The 23,959-nt window shown below is 39.5% G+C and overlaps 1 protein-coding gene and 1 pseudogene across 1 annotated transcript; one reads left to right on the top strand and one right to left on the bottom strand.

Moving 5' to 3' along the window:
- Positions 1-3,267: 3,267 nt before the first annotated feature.
- LOC146655226 (uncharacterized) lies at positions 3,268-6,377 on the bottom strand. Its single transcript, XM_085428851.1, has 3 exons — positions 6,303-6,377; positions 3,900-4,075; positions 3,268-3,778 (listed from the first exon to the last, which is right to left on the bottom strand). Exons 1-3 carry the CDS (start codon positions 6,369-6,371, stop codon positions 3,268-3,270), a joined length of 756 nt encoding a protein of 251 aa, XP_085284977.1. The 5' UTR covers positions 6,372-6,377.
- Positions 6,378-20,211: 13,834 nt separating this feature from the next.
- LOC146655225 (uncharacterized) lies at positions 20,212-21,450 on the top strand (annotated as a pseudogene).
- The last annotated feature ends 2,509 nt before the right edge of the window (positions 21,451-23,959 follow it).

Genomic DNA, 23,959 nt, shown 5'->3' with positions numbered 1-23,959 from the left:
GTGTTGTAGACTTTAAGTCGCTGTGCGAGTTAATATTGCTGGAGGAGTTTAAGAACTGTTTTCCTGAGCAGACAGTGATGTACCTGAACATGCAGAAGGTGGCCACGTTACAAGAGGCAGCTGTCCTGGCCGAGGAGTTTGCCCTAACGCATAAGGCAGTGCAACAAATAGAATAGTGCTATTGTAAATTGTGTGAGAACATGATTGTGACTGTCCTGAGTGAAGTATTGCAAACTGTGGAAAGAGTGATTTTGAATGTTCTGAGTGAAGTATTTTGCAAGTGTCAGAGGCATAAAGTGAGACATGAGTAAGAAAAGGAATAGGAAGTGAAGCAGGGGTAACAGCCAGACAGACTGACAAGGGTGCAGACAGTAAACTGGATAGCAGAGGGTGATACTGCAGGTCACCAGCTGCCCCTAGGGGACACAAAATAAATAAAGTAGAATGAAAAAATATGAAATAATACTAAAAACCCTTTTAGTATTATTACATTTTTTTTGGCGGGCCAGACCTTAAAAGACCCTAAAACAGAAAAAGTCCAGTTTCCTGTTTTTGAAAAAAAAAGAGAAACCAAACACTCTTTATAGATAAACAATAATAAAGGTATAAATAAAGAATAAGAATAAATAAGTAACAATTAATAAAACTGAATGCATTCTGAGAATTATGAAAGATAATTCTTGAAAAATGCCCTAAACGTTAAAGGGAGCAGTTGCACATTAAACAGTTTGGTGGATGGAGAATCACAAGCTGGGAAGTTCACCTGCAATATCACTGTGTCTGAGTGGACTCGGAAAGACTGTCTGAGTTTGAAATTTGCCACAGATGGAGTAAAGTTTCAACAGAAGAGACTGAAAAACAAGACAAGGCTGAAGAAAAATTGCCCAAAGGATCACTGAGAATGCACATCCCATGTGGAAAAGAAATAGAACAAACTTCATATAGTGAATCATAGAAGGCTTATATGATTTACTCATGAAAGCGGCCACTTTCTCATTACTTTCATATATTGTTTTAGGAAGTATCCAAAACATACAAGTTTCATTTATGTAATTTTTCAAGGGATCTTGTATCTGTTTTCACTCTTGTATGCTTTTCATACATGTTTCACACAAGACAGATGCAAACTTTATAAGATTTAAATATATCTTTTTCATATGGGATGTCACAGCCATGAACTGCTGCGGGATGTGGGAGAGAAAGACAGCAGCAGACAGAAGGAGGAAGAAGATAACAAGGAGGGAGAAGAGAACATGGAGGAACAATGAAGACTGTTTTTAGTGTGGGGACACGTGAAAATCAGGTTAAGGAAAACCAGGAAAAAACTGAGGCCGACTGACTTGGTGTGGAGGTTGAGAAAGGGTCAGAATATTGCAACATGTTTGATCTGGCTAATGTATTTTTCAGTAAAAAAAGTGTAATCCTGGCAGTTAGCTTTGGGTTGCTTTCTCTTTCCAGGCAAAAAATTATACTCAGCCATGGCCTAAACCAGTCCCTAAGATTTTTTACAGTGCACTTAAAGAAAACTTGTCAGGTTTAATCCCTATGGAGAGATCAACATTTTTGGATACGCAAATTTAATAATCTGTCCTTTTTAGCAGGCCTGCAAGATTAAAACTAAAGTGCTATAAAATATCCTACCTAGAGCAGTTGCAAGGTTAACCCCCTTCATTAGGCTTTGGAGAAAAATGTACCTATCTGGGACCTACAAAAGTTGATTCTGTTCATCTGGACGTAGCGTTTTCAGTGGGAGAAACGTTTTGTCACTTATCCAAGTGACTTCTTCAGTCTCAGCTGACTGCAGGTTTCCCCAATCTTCATTCTCATGACCATTGATAAATGGTCAGGAGAATTTTGATATTACATGGTTATTACTTTGGTAGTTGCATAGTAATAACTTAGAAATTACCGCATTATTACCCTGTTGTTTCCCCCTTGTTATCCTACTATTCACCTTTATTACCAAGCTGTAATAGAAAGTGCTACCATGTATAATTTCAATATCCAATAAGCAATCTGTTTAAGGTCTTTCTATACATATTTCTGCATGTTCATTTCGTAGTACAAGTAAATTATTATATATATCTTAGAGGTTGCTTTAGGTGGCTGATAACCCCAGAGATGAGCAATCTTTAGAATAATTAAATTTATATCCATAATCACATATTGTGTATGCTACCATTGTATATAGTGTATTATCTTCTTTCTTTTTTATTTGTCTGTATTTTTCTTCTGCTATCTGTACACACAAATTTCCCCAACGTGTGATCAATGAAGTCGTATCTTATCTTATCTTAGAGACTTGATGAGACTGCAAACTTATCAGTAAAGTTGTTATTAATATTAGTAATATTATTGCAAGATATATAATACAATAATGATGGTAAGTTTAACAAAAAGTGAAAAATCCAGTTGACTATAAACCCAGATAATTATACAGAAAACCTTTAAAATATTAAAGAAAACAATGCACTGCACAGCAGCAAAAAGAGCAACAACAATTCTTTGTACCTTTATTAAATCCTTAAGCATTTAATAATAATGTTTCCCTTGAAATGTATGTAATTCATCTGTACAAAACCTCTATCCACATGACCAGCTGGTGTGTTTGTTCAGTCCAGTTATTTACAATAATATTCGAATATAGTGGTGGTGTAGAAACTTCATTACTAAATTAACTGTAATCAGCCAGCAAGCACAACCTCAGTACTAAAATGGTTATTGTATTGCAATATACAATTTTATACAAAACATATATATATATATATATATATATATATATATATATATATATATATATATATATATATATATATATATATATATATATACATATATATATATATATATATATATATATATATATACATATATATATATATATATATGTGTGTGTGTGTGTGTGTGTGTGTGTGTGTGTGTGTATACATATATATATATAGTTATATTCTTCCTTTGATCTGTTGAGCTAAGATACAATATTATGCTATCCTTATAATATATATATATATATATATATATATATATATATATGTATATATATATATATATATATGTATATGTATATATATTAAATACAACATTAATTGGAAATCTAAAACCAGAGCCACTTCAGCTGAGAGTAGTACTGCTCAGATTCTTGGTATTTATCTGTTGTTTGATGGCAACATTAAATAATATTTGTAAAGGATGCTGTTTGATTATTTTCTCTGTTCTCTCTACATTTGACTCACTTTGACTGCATCAGCTGTCCTTTCCGTGTTACCATCAGTCACAGTGATAATCAGCTGCTACATCTGATACAGTGATGTTCATACTACAGCAGCACAGACAGACTAGCAGTTTGTCTATGCATCCTTTTTGCATGAAAAGGAACAAAATCAAGTCCACAAAAGGACAAAGCAGAAACAAGATTGAAACTGGAATGAAATGACAGAATAAATTTATATCTGCTAAAAAATCTAAAATTGGAAAAATCAGTGTGGGAAGAATCATGACAAAGTAGTTAAAGAACAACAGAACCAAAGTTCCCAGACTTCTTCGTTTGTCTTCAGTGGGCACTGAGGTGGCAGCAGGCAGGGCTGTGAAAGTCCAGGCTAAGCAGAAGATGGACATAGGGGCAGGAAGGAGGGCATAAATAATTAAACGTACAAATTCTTTTAAGATTATGGCAAGAGGAACACTGACAATACAAAAAGCCCAGACCAGGACACAGACCAGCACAGAACTCCTAGTTTGTCTGAGGCAGTCCAACAGTGGGTAGGCAAAGAAGAAACATCTGTAACACAGGATGCGAACATATTATGATTATCACAGTACAGAATGGTATGTTTCTGACAATAATGATGCTTTCCAGTAGAAAACAACATTCATAGACATCCAAGTACACAGATGGGTACCTTTCCAAAGCGATGCACATCTTGAAGTAAAGACTGGCCATAGCACATGAGACGTGAATCATGACACAGATGCTTCGTTCCACTCTCGCCACCCAAGCAATCATTATACACATCTGGATTAGATTGGAGATGAGGAGGTTTGTGTAAGAGATGATGGGGACCTTAACTCTTTGCACCTGTAGGAAATACATGTTAAAATTAAATTTCCACTTTATTTCCTCTCCTTCACACACATATGTTATATCTTTCTTTTTACTTTCTTTTTTTAACTTTCTTTTTATTGTTTTTCTTTAAACATTGTACAGTGGGGGTAGAGGATAACAACAAACAGAAGATAAAAAGAAAGAAAAAAATGATAAAATAAAAAGTAGGTAAATAAATAAATAAACCAGGTGAAAAAAAGAACGTGTTGGGTTACCATTTTTCTACAATTTGATTATTTCTCATTATCAGTGTGATGGTCTTTATCCTGTCGAGTTTGTACTCAGTCCATTTCTCCCACTTTCAATGGTATTGATCTTCCTGAGTCCTTATTCTCTAAGTCAATTGTTCCATGATTTGTATTTCATCTATAATTTTGATCTATTCATCCTGCGATGGTGGGTCTATCTTGTACATTTTCTTGTGATTGCCAATTTACAGGCTGCAAGCATAATTTTCAATATGTCTCTATCTTTGTTGAACACATTTCCCGTAATGACACCAAGACATAATAATGTACAAGACTGAGATACAGCATAACCCAGAATTTTAACCTATAACTAAATGAACATCTTCCTCAAATTTCCGGATTTTGGGAGAGAACCAAAATACATGGGAATGATTCACAATTACATCTCCACAGCTTTTCCAACACGGTTGTGGTAATGAAGTGTGTTTGTTCCTAATTCTGGGTGTCATAAAAAATCTAATTACATTTTTCCAGCAATGTAATCTTCAGGCACGTAATGATGATGTTGTTGACTGCTGTGTTTTCCAGATTTGTGACCATTCCTCATCAAATATGTTCAGTCCCAAGTCTCTCTGCCACTTCAGTTTTACATATGTTGTTGTTTAATCTCCTGGAAGTTCATAGAATTCCTATCTTTAATTAGTGTACATATCGCTGTTAATCCATTAGGAATCCACTGTTTAAATCTTTGGTCCATAGAACAAGGGAAAAAACCCTTATCATAAGCGATCCATTGAAGCAGTCCGAGCTCTTTTTCCAGTTTGTATTTTTGTACCAGATTAAACCATATTTTTAGCGTAAACCGAGTGACTAAATTCAGCTGTTTAATTACTCTCATTGCTTCTTCTCTGTGAATTTCTCTTCCTTGTACTGATTTTTCTAAATTCTTTCATTTGGGTGTAGCTAATTTTTTGGAAAAAATGGTTTGCAGATTTTCTGGAGGAGGACAGACATTTGTTTAGAACTCTTAAAGATGTTGAAGAAGCAAGCTCCTTTAAGCAAATACTTTGGTGTCCCTCCACTTTCAAAGAAATGTCAGGAGTCCGAATCGCAAAACAAGCGCGTATTCTCGGAAAAGTGGTTGCAGGAGGTGAGCTGGCTTCAAACAAATGATGTGGTGCAGAATATGCCGTGAAAATCCCACTCTAGCGGACGAAAACAGTGCTTTTTATATGTACGCAAACGCGCGCACATGTACATATATATATACAAATGTGTATGTGTGTGTGTATACATATATATATATATATATATATATATATATATATATATATATATATATATATATATATATACATATACATATATACACATATATATATATATATATATATATATATATATATATACATATACATATATACACACACACACATATATATATATATATATATATACACACACACACACATATATATATATATATATATATATATATATACACACACACACATATATATATATATATATATATATATACACACACACATATATATATATATATATATATATATACACACACACATATATATATATATATATATATATATATATATATATATATATATATATATACACACACACACATATATATATATATATATATATATATATATATATATATATATATATATATATATATATATATATATATATATATATATATATATATATAAATTGGCCATTCTTGCTAGTATACATACTCATTCTCCTAATACTTAATACTTTTGAAGTAAGAAGAACCCATATGGTGTAACTCAAACACCTTTTAAATCATTCGGTAAGCTTGATTATGTGTGAGGATGGAGCTAATGATTTCATTTTCATGATGATGAATTCAAATAATTACAAATGCTACCAGTGTTTTTCTTTCTTTCTTCTAAATCTTAAAATCATTCAAATACTCACAGACTCATAAAAAAATGTATAAATATTAATTATTATTTACTTACTGCATAAAACACACAGTAGATGATCAGTATGGTCAAAGGAAGGCAGAGACACATGTTGATCCACATCATCACTTCAAGGACATAACGCTCTTCTTGATCATTTTCTATGATGGGGTTGTTGTATATGAATCTAAGAGGACCTCTTCCTCTGTAAAACACTTTATGGCATAGCAAGTAAAGGAAAACACAGCAGAGTATTAGTGTAATTATTTAGACATGAAATTATTAATGACATTAGTTAAGAAGAAGCAACTTCTGCTTAGCTGAAAGTAAAAACATGAAAGAGCCTCAACTTGTGCCGACAGGGACACGTCTGTAAAATAAAGCTGAGATGAAGAAAAACCGGCTTAAAACCAGTTTGATAGCACTTGATTGAAACTTAACTGATTTTGGTCAGATTTTGTTAGATGTACAGAACTGTCTATAAAAATTTTATTTGCACAAATTTAAATTTAAACATGTTGTTATGTTATTAAATCTATGATTGTGAATAAAATTTATTCAGAAATTCCTCAAAAAATGTTCCAACACACCAAAAACAGTAAAAACCCCCCAAAAATCCAACTTTGCAGGTTTTTTTAAAAAATTTTTGTAAACTCCTTAAAGGCTTAACTTTGAACATTCATTGGAGTCTAATATGTATGTGTACTGAATGAACTGGATGCATTCTATGGGTAACTCTTTTGTTATTTTGTGTTCACCAGGATCACCTGTTGTATTTACTGCTATTTTATATAAAGATGTGAACACAAATGACTGATCTGTCATCAGGTCTCCATCAAATAATATAAAATAAACTTAAGACATTACCAGCACACACATTTACATTAGCTACACTGAAACAGAAGTGCACGACAAGAACAAAGGAAAAGAAGTTAGTACCACAACTTCAGTAGTTATTCAGCTGTTCTAGTTATGAGTCAGTTTCTTCATAACTATCCTCGTTTTCATGAAGAGAAAATATGAATAAGTGTAAACTTTGGCCTTACTTGTCTCAGGGCTGCTTCCAGCTGAACCAGTGGGTAAAATCTGTAATGTGATGAGTTTGTCTTAAACAAGGAAGCTGTGGTGACCTACTTTACAAACCTCGTACTCACAGCAGCCCATGAACATGAAGCCAGCAGCAGTCAGCCAAACTAATAAACACAAATCATGATTTTGTTGTGAACATTCTCCAGTACTGCTGTTGCTAAAAGTAACACAGCCATTAGGAACCGAAAATAACATAAAGGAAAAATAACCTTTGTTACATAAAAGGTTTTTATCTCTGATGTTGATTATTTGGCATGTTTTCACAGGATTTTGAGTCATCCTTCATTTCTTGATATTTTTATTGGCAAATAGAAAAAGCTGGAGTGATTTCTTACAAACATATAGAAAACATACATTAGCTACATACAAAAACAGCAAGCACAGGAAAGCAGTGAGTTTATTTACAGTGGACGTAGCTGTTTAACTAAAACTGTCTTCAGGTAGTGGGTCTGTTGGTGAATGCAAGTCTCTGGGATTTAATCCACACAGACACAGAAATTTGCTCACTAATCTCTCTCACACATGAACACCACTGCAGGGAAGCATCCAGGCTTTTGCACAGTGAGATTAACAATTTTCTGAGATGCAACAGACTGACCAGACAGAGAGGTGCACTAACACTGGCAGTGCACCACTCAGGCAAAGAATGAAGGTTTGCTTCCAGCTTAAGTAGGCTGCCAGCAGACTGGGTGATGACCACCAGGTGAGCTTGATTATCCCAGGTGTGCCAGGAGGTGGGCGGATATCCAGGAAGACCCCACCACTGAAAGGTGGTTATCCAGAGACACACACCATGAGCGAATGAGAGGAAGAGAAAGAGCCCAAGGATGGAGCGAGACAGAGAGTACTGGCAGAAACGCAGAGGAGTACTGGAGATCCATGAGAGTACATAAGGCAAAAACAGAGTCTGCACAATTCTAATAATTTTGAAAGGCTCTATTTAATGTCATCACCTTTATTCAGAATATTTCTGTACCAAAAATTTTCAATTTGGACTCATCACTCCATCTGACCACTGATTTTCAGTCTAGTTCTTGTGTAATTTGGAATAGCCCAGCCGTTTATCCCTGTTTGCCTTCTTTAAGAAAGGCTTCTTCACAGTCATTCTCCCACTGAGACTTCTCACGCAAAACTCGAAACTGTTACACAAACCTGTCGCGGAAAAGATAGAAACAACTCCTTACAGGCGTTTGCTCTCTCAGGCTCAGCAGGAACAAATAAACAAAGAGTAGAAAAAACAACAGTTTAGCTTTAAGGCTGTTTTTAGTGGAAAAGAACTACGGCAAGTCTGCTGGTACAAAAAACACAGCCAAATTATCATACCTGCCTTAAAGGGGCAGCACAATGCTATGTACAATGCAGTTCATAGGGCAAACAGAGTTTCTAATGAGCTGGAAAGGCAACATTTGGTGTCACCACCTTTATTCTTAGGACTGTTGGAACTCTTTTGGGCAAAATCTTTTGCTGTTTCTTTAAGTAATCTTCAGAAGTTTTACTCCAGAGATCTTGGATTACATATCAAAGCCCTTTCTTGGTTGCTGTGTTTTTTTCCTATTTCTTTGTCACACTGCTTCAATAATATTGAGGTCTGGAGTCTGCAGAGGTCCGTCCATGACTGATACTGTTCCCCTGTGTGATTTTCTGTTCATACTTTCATCTCATTGGCAGTGTGTTTGGGATCATTGTCATGCAAAAAAACAAACAAACAAACCCACTGATGACAGTTCAATCCCCCAAATTTTAATTCAGATTCAGAGCTGTTGCCACTGATATTCATAACAGTTCTTGTTTAACTGCAGAAGCCTAGCCTGTATCCTTAATAAAGAACGGCTTCTTCACATCCATCCTCCCACTGAGACCATTTCTGATGAGGGATCAGTGAACAGGAGATGGATCGAGACAGATGCATGTGTAAAAGCTCTGTGTCAGGCCTTTGGTGTATTTTTCCTGTTTCTTAAGGACATGACAGATCTTTTTCATGACAAGGAGCTACTCCATCCTTCTTATACAGTTAATTATCATAATCTTCAGTGGTGTGAAGGTCCAGCTGATGGCTTATTCAAGAAGTCACAACCACAGACTTGTGTAGAAAATCAAAACAAGCATATAAGCAGGTATTCTAGTATCATTAGATAAATCTTCTACACAATAAGAATTAGGTTACTCATTAAGTCTGCTGCAATACCGACACATGGAGTCTATTTATTTGATTTTTAGTGAACACAAACTAAAACTATTTGGTTATATGAAAGCAAATGTGATTTCGTGAAATAGTCAATGATTGTTATTTAATTTTTTATATTTATTGCAGAAACTATCCATCTTTGTACAGTATAGGTGATAATTAGTGACAGCACATTTTCTTACCTTTCACTTGTGCTTACAGCACCAGACCAGACGGCTGATTCAGACAAGTACAGAATCTGCTAACAAAACTTGAAATACTGGTAGTTTCATAGATGTAATTATTAGCACTAAAACATTTTTATCTTCCACATCTCATATTTCCTTGTATACTGAACAGAGTTTGCTGCCAGGGTTGGAGGAAGAAAACATGGGACAGAGTGTCCTTTTTTCTCTCCGTTACATAGAAATACTCACTAGAGCAGCAGTTGTGAATTGATCCACAAATGGAAATAATCTGAAAAAAATGGAGCATATACAGATTTTGCCTAACTTTTTGAAGTCATGTTTGTAACTTCATGAGCTCCTTACAAACCTATTCTTCCTGTTTACACCACATTAAAACCCACAGACAGCAGTAGCTGAAGTGGCAGCAAATGTCTGATTGATGACATAGTTTTTTTTAAAGATTGTTATCTTCAGTAGGAAAGTGTGGCCTCTGAGATGTGAAACAGAAATAGGATATGAAAGCCTAAAAATTACACCAGTTTTCTCACGTCTAAGCAGACGACTGCTTCTCACCAGCAGTAGAAAAAAGTGATACAAAGCAGAAATCAAATCATGCAAAACATTAAAAAAAACAGGTACTCTAGTTCCTAGGTCCCTTTGTTAAAATATATGAGACGTTTCATACACATTTCATACACAATCATTTTGTATTTTGGTTCAGAAAATTATGAAGAACTGTGATATTTCCTTGAAGTGATGCTGTGACTTTTTGTCAATAGTTAAAGAATTACACATTTTACAAAGAGCAGTATTAATGATTTATAGAACGTAATTTCCTAACACATTACTGACCTTAGTTTTTAGACCTAAATATTTCTTCACACGGGCACTTAACCTCCTAGGACCTGCCGTCCACATATGTGGACATCTCATTTTGGGATGTCTAGACCAAAATACAAAATTTTACTCTACAAGGGCCTGATAACCACTTATAAGGACAATATACTGCAAATGTTCTATTGAAATTTAAAACAAATGTCCTCATATATTGATCTTATTTTTGTCAGAGATAAAATCCGGTAAAAAAAAAAATATATATATATATATATGTAAATTCTTTGTTTTTATATTCATCAGGTCCCAAACAGCCCAAATAGCAAAGAGAATTTAAAAATGCTGCCATGAAAGAGTTTGGGTCTTAGGAGGTTAAACTGAAGGAAAAAACCCGATGATGCGAGGTGAGCGCTTCAGTTTGTCACAAAGTGGAATGAATGTGATTGGTTGAACAGGTGTTCTTGCTCTGTGTTCTGTTTGTTGCGTTTCCATCAGCGTCAGAGACTCAGCAGCAGATTAGAATCAAGTATCATAACATTTATACATTTAATAAATACACGCATGTTCTCGCGACAATGCGACGCACTGTTTGCTCTTCATTCAGTGATTTTAGTACAGCAGGCTTCACACGGTGCACATATAAAACATATTTCTCCTGAACAGAGCCGCTTGCTGTGAAAACGTGGATTTTAAACCTGAACGATCAAACCTGCTCCGACAGTTTGAGTTTTTCTTCTCTCAGCTGTCCTGCTGGAAAACTATCAGCACAGTTGATGAACGACCGTTTTTTAGTTTCAGAGATATGAGGGATATTTCCCAAAATCTGACCTGCATCGATCCTCCACTCAGTGTCCGTTGTTACCATGGTTACTGCACACGCTGTGTGAATTAAACAGCTGACACTGCGGTAACTCCCGGCGAGTGTTTACGTTTTCATTACAAAAGAATTATCTGACTTGACTTAAGTTAACTTGGATAACTTAAGTTAACTTGGATAACTTAAGTTAGGGAGTATCAGAACTAACGTCAACGTGAGCTGTTTCCTCGGAAATCTCGACTCGTGTTGACGTTCGAACGACAAACTGGTAAGAACTGCACATCACTACACTGAAATATACAGGCTATTACTGAAATACACACGCTATGTTATAAACTCTAGTGGTACTATTAACATGTTTAGTTATAAAGGACACCTTCTTGCCTTTAGTCTTATTCATGAGCATTATTAATTGTCTTCTAACACCCAGAAGTCAGCACGATGTGTTTCATAGTTTCTAACAAGCATTTTACTTCTCAACGTAACATGATCGAAACACCGACATCTGCTTATTGAACAAAAACAAAAGAACACAAATCAGATGTGAATTTGATTTTTTTTTTCTAATTTTAATTAACTCCAAAAATTCTAATAGACAGCTGAGCTCAGAATAGAATAATCATCTCTGGACAGGCTGGAGGCTTTCAATATCCACCTACTGTACAACTATGCGCTGAAACTTTAATCTGAGCCAAACTGATTTTCTTAGGAGTAAATAAAATAGTGCTATTTAACGAAGCCACTGATGTCTCAGTGGACGCAGTATTTTAACCCAGCCACGTGTGACGGACACTCGCGCTCATACCAGGTCAGAGCACCGACGGAGCTGCGTTGCATAAGCTGCTGATCATATGAGTCTGATTACTGCTTTGGCAGGTCTCCTTTTAAAGTGGACATGAAAATCATTTATACCTTGCTGTCAAAATCTGACATATTACTGTGTTGTTTAATAAATAAGTGTTTACAACTTTTAGAACTTTTCTGCCATCGTGTGCCAGTCCAGAGTGTGACGTCACAGGGTGTTCCCTGGCTGTACTGCCTTCCTGCTGTAATATTCAGGATTGTAAAGCACACGAGAAATGAGGACTGTGTGGAAGAGAGAGAGTGTTAAATCCATGTGAGAGCAGTGCTCCATAGCAAGGGTGTAGATTTGGTTTCGGTGTTGGTGGGGACCGAAGCCTGCCCTGTTTCTTTTTTTTTCCTTTTTGTTTTTGCTTCTTGATAAAAAGAGGAGAAACATACTTGCCTACATATGCTATTCTACGTGCTTTTAAACCATTTAAAATCACAATTCATAGTTTTATATGTGAATTATATAATGTTAAATTACTATTAAACAAATGACTGACTAAGTATTTTAGGCTTTAGTTTACTTCAGCCATATTCCATATAAATCAGGTATCATACAAAAATAAAAATAGCTTCAAATACAGTCATGACAATAAAAGAATATGACTTTAAGTACTTAACAACATTACTTCAGTTATAGCACACCAACATCTCTGACACATTAGCACTAAGGGAACACTGAATGACCTGCTGGTTTTTGTCCATAAAACTACTGATGTAAGATGACCACAAAGTAAAAGATCTCTCAGCAAAATTATGCAACATTTTAGGCACTATTGCCCCGATCAACTCAGTGAGCTGGGATTTTTTATTCTAAACATGGACTACTGTTACAGCAACAGACATGGACTACATGCCCCACACAACAAATCTACACCCTTGCTCCATAGTGTAAATTAGCCTTTAAACATGTAGTATTTCATGTCCAATTTAAGCTCTTGGTCCAACACCTCCTCTGAAATGTGTTCATTCACAATCATTTTAAACTTAACACTTGTAACTGTAGGATGTTGTGGTGTGAGGGGTTTTTGTTTTTTTTACAAAATCTTTTCTTTCACTGATATAACAGTAAAGGTTGTGAGAAAACTGAATTCACAGACACTTCAGTTTTTTTCCTGCCAACTTTATTAACCAAAACACACACACAAAAGAATTCAAAACTTGGCTGGGATCCACGAGGGCAGAAGATCTACTCTTGTGTTTGACTCACGTGTGCTCACTCAGTTATTTGACAATAATGGCTGATTGTAAGCAGTGTTGGTCAAGTTACTTGAAAAAAGTAATCAGTAACTAATTACTGATTACTTCCCCCCAAAAGTAATCCCATTACTTTACTGATTACTTATTTTCAAAAGTAATTAATTACTTAGTTACTTTTTAAAAACACAATTTACAACCTGAAGAGGTGATAAAGCGATAGATCTCTCAGCCCAATTCTACTTTTTCTACATAATCCATCATACAAAATGTAATCAAATGGAAAAGTCCCTTTTTTTTAACTTGTTTTATTAGTTTTAATCTTTTAACTTTATGCATCAAGCAAAAATTTAATTATATGCAACATTCTCTGACTGGAAGAAATTTGTTTAATATTAATATAGACTAGCGGTCCTTTTGCTCTATTTTCACCTGTAAAAGCAGGAGCAGGGTAGGCGGAGGTTTACCCTGGTGCAGGTGTGCCGCAGCGGTCAGTGGAAGGATATGGCAGTTTCTCTGTGAATTTCCCATTACGTGGTAGCGCACTCGGAGCTTGCTTGGAAGTTTAGGGTTTTTTTTCGCTGTAAAAATAAGTTTTCTTCCCACGCACAACGGACACTAATGTTTTTGTCACTTTTTATGGAATCAAACTTAAAGTAAGGTCAGTACTTCCACGCTTTAAACGCTGCACGCTCATACTCTCTCCAGTACTCGTTATATTATCCATTGTTGATCTGCACACAGCTGTTGTCACAAACGTTCATGATGAGGCGAACTGAAGAGGTGAGAGATACTGTAGGTGCTGCTAGGATGAGACAAACATCATTCGCAGAGTCCTTTGGTGTTGCAGGCAGACACTATCCGGGTACAGAGAGACATGTAGCACTGCAGCTGAATTTTATAAAGGCTTAGGTTTTTGTGTTTATGTTTAAAAAGCGGGATTTCCCCGCATCATTAAAAGCCATTCGTTCAAATTAATGAATATAAAGAATGAAATACATGCTACAATAAAAAGCTTTATGAGTTTAGCTTGAAGTAATACGTGTGCTCCCTGAGATCACCTCACATCAGTTCAGTTGGCCTAGATTTGGTCAGCTAAGGTTGTAGAGTAGAGCTGTTATAGTGGATCATATAGGCTTCGTATCATTAAAATAAACAGTGTACTTGCAGTAAAACAGCCATTGTAGGCTTCAAAAAATAAAAATACAGCTCAAACATATTTCATACATGAAACAAATAATTCAATTCAATTTTATTTATATAGTGCCAAATCACAACAAAAGTCGCCTCAAGGCGCTTCATAGATACAGAGAAAAACCCAACAATCGTATGACCCCCTATGAGCAAGCACTTTGGCGACAGTGGGAAGGAAAAACTCCCTTTTAACAGGAAGAAACTGTCATGATCCGGAGTCTGCGACTCCGTGTTTATGTTATTATTATTCTGTGGTTTTGGTTATTTTGGGGTTCTTGTACATTCCCTGTTAACGTTTCATGTTCCTATGTTCTGTGTTCCCCAGTCTGTGTGAAGTCTGTGTGTTGTAGCATTGCGTGTATGTGTTTCCTGTTTTATTGTGAAGGTCTGCGTCTTATGTGAGTGTTTCAGTTTGCCTCCCTAGTCTTGTCACGTTACTCACTCCCAGCTGTGTCCCCCACCTGTGTGTGATCTCCCTGTGTTCTCTGAGTGTATTTTAGTCGTGTCTTCTGTCTTAGTAGTTGCTGGTTCGTCTGTGTTATTCCCCTCCATTTTCCTGTGTATTCTGGCCGCATTACTCTCCCTGCATCTCCGTTTCATGTCTCAAGGTTTCAGGCTTGGTTTTGCCTAGCTTTTCCCAGTTTAGTTTACTCTTAGGTTTAGGTTTTTGTCCACCTCATCTCCGTTTGTGTCACCCTTTGGTTAATAAAGCTCACTCACCACTTAAGCAGTCTGCATCTTGGGTCCATTTATATTCACACATAGCCTGCCTCGGCACCCCGTGACAGAAACCTCCGGCAGAACCAGGCTCAGGGAGGGGCGGGGCCATCTCCTGCGACCGGTTGGGGTGAGAGAAGGAAGACAGGATAAAGACATGCTGTGGAAGAGAGAAAGAGATTAATAACAGATATGATTCAATGCAGAGAGGTCTATTAATACATAGTGAGTGAGAAAGGAAAAACTCAATGCATCATGGGAATCCCCCGGCAGCCTACATCTATTGCAGCATAACTAAGGGAGGATAACATGTATAAATCTTACATCTATAAACCTTTATGCAGCTATAAAATGTGTCTCAACTGTATTATTTTTTTCAGTCACATTTGTTTTGAGCGATTGTTAATCGAATGTTTCAAATGCAGGTTTTTTATTTCTTGTATAATAATTCTTCATAATGAAACATGAAAGGTATCATTTGAAATACACTACTGCTTAGTTTAAATTTCCAAAACACATCCAGTTTTTGTACAAACAATCTGTGTCGGGTCAGCATCGTCCATATCAGCTTGAGTTTTATTTGGTATCAGATCAGAGAGGAAATTAGTATTGCGCCAACAATAAAGCTTTAATTCCCAAACTTTTGAGATAAAGTATTTCTTATTCTTTATTGTATTTTCCTATTTAATACATTCTACAAATATCACAAAGCTTGTGAATGGTTTCTTATTCCTTGTCCTTAACGTGTTATTAACATGCAGAACGTTATAAATACTTTTATCCTGTAGAGAGAGACAAATATCTCTGTTACAGTGTGTTCATCTCCCTTCTTGACAGAGTAGCTGTCACAAAGTAAAGTTCCTTAGAAGGAAACGGGAGACTGAAAAGTTTTAAGTAGGCAGAGTATGGCTAACTGGCATTTTATGATGATATATTAATAAAGAAATTCAAACATGCAGCAAATCTGCCAAGAAGAAGAAGTGTCCACACACTTTAATAATAGCAGTCCATTTCTTTAAACCACTTTCTTATTCTGAGAGTATTGCAAACAAATACTCACTTAGTGCTCTGCATTAGGATGTCTCTCCTTACTTTGTACCTGTGACTGTTTTGGAATTATTCCTCTTATTGTTTCAGGTCAGTCATCCTGTGTTTTGCCTTGAGCTTTTAAATACCACAAATAGCAATAGGTAAATATTTGAAAAGTCGTCAATCTGACCTGGGTCCTGGAGAAAATTGCGACCCAGATAAGGGCTCTAGCATGAGTAGTGGTCAAAAGAAAGCAAAAAAGGTATACTGGGGACAAACTGAGCCAATTCTGCTAAGCCTGGTGCATAGAGCAAAACTATCAATATGCTATTTGTAACATTTTTGTGTGGTGGTGTGCCGTGTGATCTTTTGAATGTGAAATATGTGCCCTGGCTCCAAAAGCCAGGAAACATTGGTTTATGTCATGTGATCATGAGTGTGATGTCACAGTGTATTTTCTCGTTTAAAACAATGAATATTTTAGTGATTTGTTCAAAAAAAGAAAAAGAAGAATGGCTACCGAAACCCCTCCTTGAATCGCTACCTTATCGTGGTGGAGGGGTTTGTGTGTCACAGGGATCCCAGGGGCTATGTTGTCTGGGGGCTTTTGGCCCCTGGTAGGGTCTCCCATGGCAAATTGGCCCTGCGTGAGGGACCAGACAAAGAGCGATTCATAAGACCCTTATGAAAAGGACACCGAGGGAACAGTTTACCCTGCCCGGGATAGGGTTACCGGGGCCCCGCCCTGGAGCCAGGCCTGGGGAGGGTGCCCGAGGGCGAGCGTCTGGTGGCCGGGCCTTAGTCCATGGGGCCCGGCCGGGCACAGCCCGAAGAGGCCCACCACCCGCAGGAGGCGCCATAGGGGTCGGGTGCATTGTGTGTCGGGTGGCGGCCAGGAGCGGAGGCCCTGGCGGACTGATCCCCGGCTGCCAAGACTGGCAATAGGGACATGGAATGTCACCTCTCTGGTGGGGAAGGAGCCTGAGTTAGTGCGTGAGGTTGAGAGGTACCGGCTAGATATAGTCGGGCTCACCTCTACACATGGCTTGGGCTCTGGAACCAGTCTCCTGGAGAGGGGCTGGACTCTGTCTCAGTCTGGAGTTGCCCCTGGTGAGAGGCGGCGGGCTGGGGTGGGTATCCTAATATCCCCTCGGCTTGCTGCCGGTACGTTGGGGTTTTTCCCGGTGGACGAGAGGGTTTGTTCCCTGCGCCTTAGGGTCGGGGAACGGGTCCTGACTGTCATCTGCGCTTATGCGCCGAGTGGCAGTTCAGAGTACCCAGCCTTCTTAGAGTCCCTGGGGGGGGTGCTGGAGGGTGCTCCACCTGGAGACTCTGTTGTCCTGCTGGGAGACTTCAATGCTCACGTGGGTAACAACAGCGAGACCTGGAGGGGCGTGATTGGGAGGAACGGCCTCCCTGATCTGAACCCGAGCGGTGCTCTGTTATTGGACTTCTGTGCTAATCACAGCTTGGCCATAACGAACACCCTGTTCGAACATAAGAGTGTCCATAAGTGCACGTGGCACCAGGACACTCTAGGCCGTAGGTCGATGATCGATTTTGTAATCGTATCAGCAGACCTGCGACCATATGTTCTGGACACTCGGGTAAAGAGAGGGGCTGAGCTGTCAACTGATCACCACCTGGTGGTGAGTTGGATCAGGTGGCGGGGGAGGACGCTGGACAGACCTGGTGCACCTAAACGCGTAGTGAGGGTGTGCTGGGAACGTCTAGCAGAGGCCCCAGTCCGCGAGATCTTCAACGCACACCTCCGGCAGAGCTTCAACAGCATTCCGAGGGAGACTGGGGACATTGAGTCCGAATGGACCATGTTCAGCGTCTCCATTGCCGAAGCTGCTGCATTGAGCTGCGGCCGCAAGGTGGTTGGTGCCTGCCGTGGTGGTAATCCCCGTACCAAATGGTGGACACCAGAGGTGAAGGGAGCCACTAGGCTGAAGAAGGAGTCCTATCGGGCTTGGTTAGCCTGTGGGACTCCGGAGGCAGCCGACAGGTATCGACAGGCCAAGCGGAATGCGGCTCGGGCAGTGGCTGAAGCAAAAACTCGGGTGTGGGAGGAGTTCGGAGAGGCCATGGAAAAAGGCTTTCGGACTGCCTCGAAGAGATTCTGGCAAACCGTCAGACGTCTCAGGAGGGGAAAGCGGTGCTCTACCTGCACTGTGTATAGTGCTGGCGGAGCGCTGCTGACGTCGACTGAGAAAATTGTCAGGCGGTGGAAGGAATACTTCGAGGACCTCCTTAATCCCACTGACACGTCTTCCGAGGAGGAAGCAGAGTCTGGGGATGAGGGGAACGACCCGCCAATTTCCGGGGGCGAGGTCACTGAGGCAGTTAAACAACTCCTTGGTGGCAGAGCCCCTGGTGTTGATGAGATTCGCCCCGAGTTCCTGAAGGCTCTGGACGTTGTAGGGCTGTCCTGGTTGACACGCCTCTGCAATGTTGCGTGGAGATCAGGGGCAGTACCTGTGGACTGGCAGACCGGGGTGGTGGTCCCCATCTTTAAGAAAGGGGACCGGAGGGTGTGTTCCAACTACAGGGGGATCACACTCCTCAGCCTCCCTGGGAAAGTCTATGCCAGGGTGCTGGAAAGGAGAGTTCGTCCGTTAGTCGAACCTCGGATACAGGAGGAACAATGCGGTTTTCGTCCTGGTCGCGGAACACTGGACCAGCTCTTTATCCTCTCCAGGATACTTGAGGGTGCATGGGAGTTTGCCCAACCAGTCTACATGTGTTTTGTGGACTTGGAGAAGGCATTCGACCGTGTCCCTCGGGGTGTCCTGTGGGAGGTGTTGCGGGAATATGGGGTGTCTGGCCCATTGCTACGGGCCATTCGATCCCTATACAACCGTTGCAAGAGCTTGGTTCGCATTGCCGGCAATAAGTCGGACTCGTTCCCGGTGGGTGATGGGCTCCGCCAGGGCTGCCCTTTGTCTCCGGTTCTGTTCATAATTTTTATGGACAGGATTTCTAGGCGCAGCCAAGTGGCGGAGGGCTTTCGCTTTGGTGGCCTCAGAATCTCATCTCTGATTTTTGCAGATGATGTGGTTCTGTTGGCTTCATCGGGTGAGGGCCTCCAGCTCGCACTGGAACGGTTCGCAGCCGAGTGTGAAGCAGCGGGAATGAGGATCAGCACCTCCAAATCTGAGGCCATGGTTCTCAGCTGGAAAAGGGTGGAGTGCCCACTCCGGGTCGGGGAGGAGTTCCTGCCCCAAGTGGAGGAGTTCAAGTATCTCGGGGTCTTGTTCGCGAGTGATGGGAGAAGGGAGCCGGAGATCGACAGACGGATTGGGGCTGCAGCTGCAGTAATGCGGACGCTGCACCGGTCCGTCGTGGTGAAGAGGGAGCTGAGTGTAAAAGCGAAGTTCTCAATTTACCGGTCGATCTACGTCCCTACCCTCACCTATGGCCAGGAGCTGTGGGTAGTGACCGAAAGAACGAGATCGCGGATACAAGCGGCAGAAATGAGCTTCCTCCGAAGGGTGGCTGGCCTCTCCCTTAGAGATAGGGTGAGAAGTTCGGCCATCCGGGAGGGGCTCAGAGTAGAGCAGCTGCTGCTCCACATCGAAAGGAGCCAGCTGAGGTGGTTCGGGCATCTGACAAGGATGCCCCCTGGGCGCCTCCTGGGTGAGGTGTTCCAGGCATGTCCCACCGGGAGGAGGCCCCGGGGCAGACCCAGGACACGCTGGAGAGATTATATCTCTCGGCTGGCCTGGGAACGCCTTGGTATTCCCCCGGATAAGCTGGAGGAGGTGGCTGGGGAGAGGGAGGTCTGGGCCTCTTTGCTTAGGCTGCTGCCCCCGCGACCCGGCCCCGGACAAAGCGGTTGAGGATGGATGGATGGCTACCGAAAAACAAACCCAATACAAGAACATGTATCACAGGATCGAAGCCATTAAAGAACAGTTATATGCTGCGCAACTCCAAATTTACGAGGTCAGCACTGAGCTCCACAGCCCTGATTATATGGAGGACAAATATTTCGTAATGAGGGCGGAGGAAGTGAATGCAAGAGCAAAATGTGTTTCTCTTCGAAAGGAATTAAACAAACTCTTGGACGTAGCCCAAAATCATAAATCTAACGCTGAAATAAGAAGGAAGAAAAGAAAAGCTGTTGAAGCGTCTCAGAAAACGGTCAAAGACAACAGCGGGCCAGAAGTTAATGTGACCATTAAAGAAGAGAATGAAAGTGTCACACAAGAGCATGTGGCCCTCAAGAAGGAACTTCAAGATCTGCAGGCATCAGTTATAAATAAAGCAGCCTTAGAGAAGAACTGTGAGGCGCTAAAAAATGTACAGAAGAGATGAAGGCGCAAAACAGTGCACTGCAACAGCAAATCCGGAGATTGAAAAAGGAACGCGAGCACATAAGCAATTTGGTTCAGGTCTACGAGTCTGAAAAACAACAACATGTCGCTGTTAAAAGGGAAAATCAGAAGTTGATGAAAGACATCGAGAAGATACTTACAGACGTTCTACAGGCCAGATCATCCCTCAAAGAAACTTACAAAAATAACCATGATCTCAGGAAACTGTTCTCTGAAAATGGAGAAAAACTGGCACAAATGAGCAAAATGAAAAAAGAAAACAAGAAATTAAAAGCTCAAATAAGTGAGCTAAATGATCGTGTAGAAATGAGAAAAGCTTTAAAAAAAACTAGAAAAGGAAGAAAAAGCCCTCCAGGGGCACAAAAAAAGTATTTTTAAAAGGCGTGCTGATGTCTCCAAACAGGTGTTTACTGAAGAAGACTGGAGTAAAAAATATAGCATACTAAAGGAACAGGTAGAAGTCTTGAAGAAAGAAAATAACGAGATAACTACAGAAATTGAAAGACTGAATGGAGAAATAGACAGTTGAAAGGCTATTAAGGCAAATTATAAGGCTCTGGAAGCAGAGAAAAAATCTCTTACCAGCCAAGGTACCACTCTGCAGAAAGAGCTTGAGGGGCTGCGGCCAAAGCTGGTTAAGGAACAGGCTTTGCGTCAGCAGAATAGTGAACTTAGAGCAGAAAATGAGAAAGGAAAAGGCTCTGCAAGAGAAAGTCGCAGCAATGAGAGCGAAAAAAGAGAATGTATGCAGACAACAAGACGCTCTAAAAACAGAACTCAGTGATTTCACAGATTCAACAAGGTCAGACTTTGAAAGCTCAGTCACAGAAAGCACCAGATTGTCAGTTAGGAGAAGATGGTTTAAATTTTAAACTTCATACAAGAAGGTTAGAATGTGAGTCCACCACTGTGTGAAGTCTGACTTTATGGTGTTGAACTGGCTTTACTCCAGGGGCCTTATTTCAGCTCTAATCTCAAAAATAATATTAAACTGGCACTTTATCCAAATTACAGTTAAACAAAACCCAACCAGTCCTGGCGGATGGCTGCCCCAAGAGGAGCCTGGTTCTGCCGGAGGTTTCTTCCTGCTAAAAGGGAGTTTTTCCTCCCCACTGTTGCCAAGTGCTTGCTCACAGGGGATCATTTGATTGTTGGGTTTTGTTTTTTTCTTTTTTGTTTTGTCTTTGTTTCTCTTTTTTGTTTCAATTTTTTTCTGTTTTTTGTTTTATTTGTCTTTGTTTCAGTTTTTTTGTTTTGTTTGTCTTTGTTTCAGTTTTTTTGTTTTGTTTGTCTTTGTTTCAGTTTTTTTTCTTTTATGTTTTGTTTTTTGCCTTTTATTAATATTGCCGGTTTGATCCAATTAATCCAAATACATAGGTTTAACTAATAAAAACCAAAATCAATAATCAATGAACAAACTGTCTCTTGTAAATGTGTTTTTAGTTTTCCATTTCAAAATGCTTCCTGTTAGACATGCTGTCTTTGGTACCTATTGTATTAGGGGAAAAAGTAGGCATATTTCCATAAATTAGGTATTGAAAAAATAACAATGTTAATGCAGTGGGCCCCAGTCCCAATAACTCTTAAAGTTTCTTTGTTGACTCTGTTATGTGGTTAAAATCAAGAGAGAGTTGAGGATTAGAATTCCCAAAGACACAAGTAACATTAGAAATAAAGATCAGACGTCCCCTGTAGTTAGATTGTGTTTCATACAAAATTAAGTGGGTTTTTTTCTTGCACAGACACCATCACAGATATCATTGCTGTGAGCTTGCGGGATAAGGTCCATGTGGTATTTTACAAAGGCTTATGCCCACATGTGCTTAGTAAAGCCAGGTGCTGAAAGACATCCATTGTTTTCTTACTGCTTTATAATACTAAACATTTTATATATGTAATCGTGAGAACTGAAGCTTCTATTGAATTTGAAGTTGAACATTGTGGCTTTTTGTCATGGTCCCGTATCTTCAAAACAGTTTTTGAGTTTGTTATGGACGCGTTATTTGTTCTTTTTCTTTGGAAATTTGAGATAACTTGTGTTCTAGTTGTGTATTTTCCACATGAGTTAATCTTGAACTCAGTTTTTGTTAGTGTCTCTCTGTGTTTCGTCCCTTTTTCTACCCTTTCTGTCATGTCTCAATGTCTGTTTATCCCAAGTTGCAGTTGGAAATTTACATGTCTTAGCCTCTGGGCTACCTGGAGCCATTTTTCATCCACAGCGTTTTTTAATTTCAAGCCATTTTCACTGTGTTGAATAGAATATAGCCAAACTTTCCAAACATTTTTTTTTAACTTTAGAATTCCAGTCTGAGTTCATTAGATTAGCTTAAAGTGGCTAAGCTACAAGCTTCCATCCACCTGAGATCCTAGAGCCAAAAAACGCCCCATTGAAACCCATTATAAACGCTATTTTTCACTGCCCAATCATTACCATCAAATTAAATGTCATCTTTCCACTTTCAAATGTCTTTGAAGTAGGGGCCTTAGAATTGTAATTTTCTTTTATTTGTCCACCAGGTGGCGCCCTTGTTTCATATTTCACCATTGAACGAACTCCAGCCAAAAAAAGTTAGATTTTGAGCGTCTCTTTCTGCTTTAGAAAGTGAAAAAAGAATTGTGTTCTGTGTCACTATCAATGACCTTTATATTTAAAAAAAAAAAAAAAAGGTCCTTTTGCCTAAAAGAAGAGAAAAAGATGTGTCTGTGTCTGCTTCTAACTTTAGATAAAAGTATGTTTATGTCTAAAATCAGAAGCCTTCCCTCTTTGAAGTCCACCCCGCAATGCAAACAAATCTAACATGAAAACGAGAACAAAAAACAAATTATACTTTATTTTGTCTTCAAGCTTAGCTTGTTTATGCAGGTGCACTGCAGCAGAGGTTATAAGAATAAGCCGTAGCGCGGGAGTAGGCATTTTCACGATGGCACGGTATTACAGGACCGAGGAAGTAGTGGACATCCTGATGTGCTCCGACAGCGAGGATCTTTCCTCTTCACCTGCCCAGAGTGACTCTGATTCCGGGGATGACACGGAGGAGTCATCTCTCCACACCGATCAGCAGGAGTCGTCTTCTGATTTTTCTACTGGAGATGAGAACGAGGGGGAGACGCACGAGGAAGCAGCGGCATGGACTGCCAAAAATGGAAAGAAATGGTCCCTGACAAACACCGAGACGCTGCGCTACGTCGCAGCACCCACGGGGCTTATTCCGGGACCGACCCACTACGCCGTCGCCCGAATTTCAGACCCACTCTCCAGCTTCAGGTTGTTCCTAACCGATGAGATTATACAG

Source organism: Rhamphochromis longiceps, linkage group LG13 (genome assembly GCF_057381845.1).
Source record: "Rhamphochromis longiceps isolate RC_006_pf linkage group LG13, R_longiceps_female_GT1.1, whole genome shotgun sequence".
Lineage (NCBI taxonomy): Eukaryota > Metazoa > Chordata > Actinopteri > Cichliformes > Cichlidae > Rhamphochromis > Rhamphochromis longiceps.
This window is presented reverse-complemented; position numbering and strand designations above follow the sequence as displayed.